The sequence below is a fragment of the Falco naumanni genome, chromosome 6, assembly GCF_017639655.2.
Source record: "Falco naumanni isolate bFalNau1 chromosome 6, bFalNau1.pat, whole genome shotgun sequence".
NCBI lineage: Eukaryota > Metazoa > Chordata > Aves > Falconiformes > Falconidae > Falco > Falco naumanni.
The window spans coordinates 81,748,037-81,752,641 of record NC_054059.1 but is presented as its reverse complement, the minus strand read 5'-3'; the positions used below and the strand labels follow the sequence as shown (position 1 = coordinate 81,752,641).

At 44.6% G+C, this 4,605-nt stretch overlaps 1 protein-coding gene across 1 annotated transcript in view; it reads right to left on the bottom strand.

Annotated features, from left to right (window-relative positions):
- TFAP2D (transcription factor AP-2 delta) overlaps window positions 1-2,910 on the bottom strand; it is a 47,680-nt gene extending 44,770 nt beyond the window's left edge. Inside the window, exons 1-3 of the mRNA XM_040599377.1 lie at window positions 2,881-2,910; window positions 2,319-2,378; window positions 1,774-1,834 (exon numbers count right to left, since the gene is read on the bottom strand). Coding sequence (XP_040455311.1) covers window positions 1,774-1,834; window positions 2,319-2,378; window positions 2,881-2,910 — 151 coding nt within the window. The remainder of the gene's footprint in view (window positions 1-1,773; window positions 1,835-2,318; window positions 2,379-2,880) is intronic.
- Window positions 2,911-4,605: the final 1,695 nt, after the last annotated feature.

Genomic DNA, 4,605 nt, shown 5'->3' with positions numbered 1-4,605 from the left:
TGTATTTTTAATATACATTTGAAACTTATCCTCTCGCCTTTGATATCTTCCCTGAATATGCCAGGAGATAGATAGCAGTGCAGTAGTAGTTCAACACTTAAATCAGGGTAGAGAAACCCTCACATTTTCATGCTGGATTTCCTTTACTATCAATCTTTAAATCCTTGAATAATTTGATCGCTTTAAAAAGAGAGAAGGGGAGAGAGAGGAAGAGAGTCTTGACTGCAATCATCTGCACAGGTAATTGGAATCTGCTTAGCAGGAGCTGGAGAGCTGAATAAACCGGAGTTGAGCTGAGCTGAGGTTTGAACCGCCCGTCAGCTGGGAAATGAGAGCCGCAGCCAGACTCCACAGGCACAGACCCCAGCTGATGGGGACTCGGTCCTCCTCTCCCTCAGCTAACGATCTCCTCGGAGGTCAGCTCTGGGATCAAACCCGAAAGAATTACCCCTTCTTCCTCGGGATAACTAGAGCCCACCGAAACCCCAGAGACGAGCCCCTGGGCAGGCGCAGGCACCGACACCACGACTCGAGCAGGACTTGGCCAGCCCGGCACGCTGCCAGCCCTCTCCGCAGCGTCCGCCCAGCGCTGCCCAGGGAGGGGCCCGGAGATGTGGACACCCCCGGCCCCGCCGCTCGCCTTCCCCGCACGCCCCGGGGGAGAGCGGCGCGGCGGGCGGCGGGGCCGGGGCCGGGGCCGCGCGGCGCGGCGGGGCCGGGAGCTGTCCCTTCAGCACCACCGCGCCGCCGCCGCCCGCCCCGCCGCTCCTGCCGCCCGCCCCGCCGAGCCGAGCCGAGCCGAGCCGAGCTGAGCTGAACCCCCTGCTCTGCAGCAGGTGCGGGGAGAGGGCACCCCCAAACCTCCCCTCCCGTACATGTCACCGCCTGTGCGCCCAGGTCCGCCCGCCACAGCTGCGTGTCACTGTTGTTTCGGTGTAAAGTTTGTTTAGGTTGAAATCAGCCCGCTGCTCCGGTAGGATCGCATCGCCTAAAACACCTCTTAAACATCTGCTTTTCAGGGCGATGGAATGACTAAAGAAAGGCAGTAACGGGTCAAGGAGCTCGAGTTCCAAGGGCCTGAGCCACCAAGTGTCCTCTCTCCGACTGCATTATTCGTTTTATATTGGAAAGGAAAGTATGTGTTTAAGCTTGTAAGAAGAATGTGTTCCTCAGGCCTTTAGACGACTTTTGTTTCTCTTTCAGGGTAAGTGACAGCAATAACAAACTCCCCGGAACGCTCAGGTTTCACAAACTCTGAAGAAATGCTTATTTAACAAGAGTTCCAAATCTTTCCTCTAACTTTGACGTTAGATATTTACATTGACAGATGGTTATCAAATGAAGTGACACTCAAAAGAGAGTTCCACACCGGTCTGTAGCGCTACTAAAAGCACATTTCCAAAAAAGCTCCTTCCTTTCCCCACACGAGATCAAACTGCCGATTTAACAGTCCTGCGCCAGGGAACACGTTTCTCAAACTATCAGGGATCAACTCGGTTAAAGGGGGAATGATAAAAGGAGTCAAGGCGGCTCTGGATTCAGCGGGAGCATCCTAGAGCTACTGAGGAACAGGTCATTTGTAAAGTGCAAATGGACTCTGAAATGTGAAGTGCTCTAAGCTAGTTTGAAAGTGGTTCTGCCAAACGTCAATTTATCACTATTTCGGCAGTCATCCAAACTGCACTGAACAGTGAGGGAGAGAAAGAGAGAGAGAAATGGAGAGGGGTTTATGTTTACAAAAACTGATAGACGCAAGTATTTGTAACCTCTTACCTCTTCTTATCACACCTCCTTGCCCGTTCAGTACAAGTCCACACTGGGCCTCCACTGAGCTCTTAAGTAACGAGGGGAAAAAACAGGAAAGAAAGAAAATCAGACACAGAATCCCAGAGAGACCCCACAGACCTTTTGCTTTGTCACACGACTCACTCAGGAACAATAGTTAAGGTGAACTGGAAAACCAGTGACTCTCATCGAACTCCAGTACTCTGGCGAAATCCCACCACCACCCTGCAGTCTGCCCCTGCTCCACCAAATGCACAATAATTATCAATTTCATTTCCATTTAAATAAGAGTTTCTCCTGAACTGGGGACTTTAGGTCGGCAGTTACATGACAGGGCAGAAGATAAACAAGTACTCTTGAGAGAGGGTGTTCCCACTCTACCGTTGCACACACAAAGGTAAAAATACAGTTTTATGTAGGTATTTTTTGCATGTTTAGCTGCATATTTTATGTGTATATATATATATATATATTTACACACACGCGGAGCTAAATTCATGTATCTGTTTCCCGACACCTCTATACCGACTTACAAAGTATTCATAGAAGTAGACAAAGAGCACAAACACCAGACGACCTATTGGGCTTTGCCGCTACACAGAGTCGTAAGGGGTGTTGTAACAATGCGTGTGTCCGCACATAGTGTGGGGATGAATATGCATCTTTGCGCACACACAAACAGAGGCACCCATGGTGTGAGCGTGGGGTGAAGAACCATCCAAAAACCTGCCTAGGGCTTCTGGTGCACATCCGAAGAGATCTCACTTCTTTATTCTCCTGTTACAAGGCTGATTATTTCGGGATCTTCGCCCTCCTTAATAAATATTTTTATTGGAATGATAAAAGACTTGAAAGGGTTGGGTTTTCTTTGGGTTTTTCCTTATGTTGGGGTTAAAAAAAACACAACAAACCAAACCTAAATCTTTGCCCAGTGGAAATGTGTTAAAGACGCATTTTCCTCTACAAACAAACGAGGTATTGGACATGAAAGAGGCCTTTAAGGGTGTTAACCTATTCAACAGCCCGTGAAGAGTTAAGTAAATGCGGAGAGAGTCGGTGCATAATAAAAACCCCACTTTACAAAACAATCTTTACAGTCCTGGCTCTCTCCCCCACTTTCACCATATTGGCGCTGGCCTTGTAAGACCTTCCTTTTCAAGGCTCTTTTTTATTTTAAGTGTTCTGCCTTAAAGTGATTATGAAATCAATATGAAAAAAAACTTGGCGACTGAGCATAAATTAAAGCGGTGATGGGAAAAGGTGTGACAGTTTTCTTTGTTGCCCATGGAAAATCTTTTTAGGGCACTGAAAGATGCCACTCCAGCTCCAAGACTGTTTGCATCTGTTAGGCTGACTTAAACCGCCCTCGAAACTATTGGACATTCACTTAAAATTCTGTGCAGGGAAAAGTATATTTACATTTGTTGCATTTGAAATGAGGCATATGCTGATGAACGTTTTAAAAAGAAAGACTAAAGAGAAAGGGGAAGACTGGTTAGACCACAATTTTGGTTTAAAAGTATTTGTGTGCAGTCCTATTTCTGTTTGCCAGCAAAACGCTTCTTTCTAAGCCCAAGGTGATATTCGCAAGGGTCCAAGTTTGTTCTGAATCATCTAAATCGTAACGAGAAATATTAATATTTTCAAGTTGTCACGGCTCAGCCTTTTCGATACCTCAGTACACTCCCTCTTCTGTTCGGGAAAAGAAGGAGGAGGAAAAATAAAGAAAAGATTAGGTACAAAAGCGTAAGTCTTTTACTTTCGAATGAAGTGTGATCGAAAAATTAATATTTTCCAAAGAAAAGCTGTTGATTTTTTCTTCTTTAAATAAATAAAAAAAGAATGTGCCTTTAGCAGCTTAACCAACCTCTTCTCCTTTTTTTTTTTTTTTTTTTTTTTTTTTTTTTTTAAAGGGAAACATGTTGTTTGGTCGGATGACATTGCATAAATGACCAGTTGAATGGCACTAAGTCGAAAATTGGATAAACTATGGTGCTTTTTTTGCCCGGGACTTAGGCATTGTCTGCTGTCTTGCAAACGTTCCTAATCCCCTCTTTTGAAAAATACAAGGCTTTGTGCCTGCCAAAGAAAAAAAATTTGTACAGATACAAAAAAATCAGCAGCAGACGTGGTTATAAAAAGGAGTAAATAGGTTTTAGTTGAGCTGAGCAGTGAATGGCAGATTTTTTTTTTTTTTTGAGGGGGGTAACATAAGGAGATCCTTGTGAAAAATGTAAACAAAAAATGGCCAGAGAGGGTAAAATTATATAGTGAATTTTAATGCAGAAAGCTAGGTTTAAATAGTTAGGGTTTCCTTCTCAGAGGTATAAAAGATAACATTCTTTGTTGTTGGGTTGTTGGATTCTTTTCTCCTTAAAAAAAAAAAAGGAAAAAGAAAAAAAAGGGGGGTGGGGTGGGGGGGGGAAAGATTTCTTTTCTTCTCTACCAATAGAGGTTTGGGCGGGTTTTTTTTGTTGGTTTGTTTTGTTTTTAAAGGAAGAAAATAAACCTTCTTAGTTTTACAAACTTCGGTATATTTTTTTTCCCCGAGTCTTTGACCGCTACGTCTTTTTTAGAAAGACCAACATAGAAAGCTTTGTATGACTGGGAGCCAGATTTGGGGGAAAAGTAAGTACAGTAAATACGGTCCCATTTGTCTGTCCCCGCTGATCGGGAAGCCTTTAGTTCCTCACTCGTCGGGAGAAGGAAGGTTTGCTTTTGGTTGGAAGGGACTTTGCGAAATGGGTGTGAGATACAGGAGGGCGTTGTTTGTAATTTTGGAAAGAAATTTCAGTTCAGCCACCGGCTCTATTTACCGGA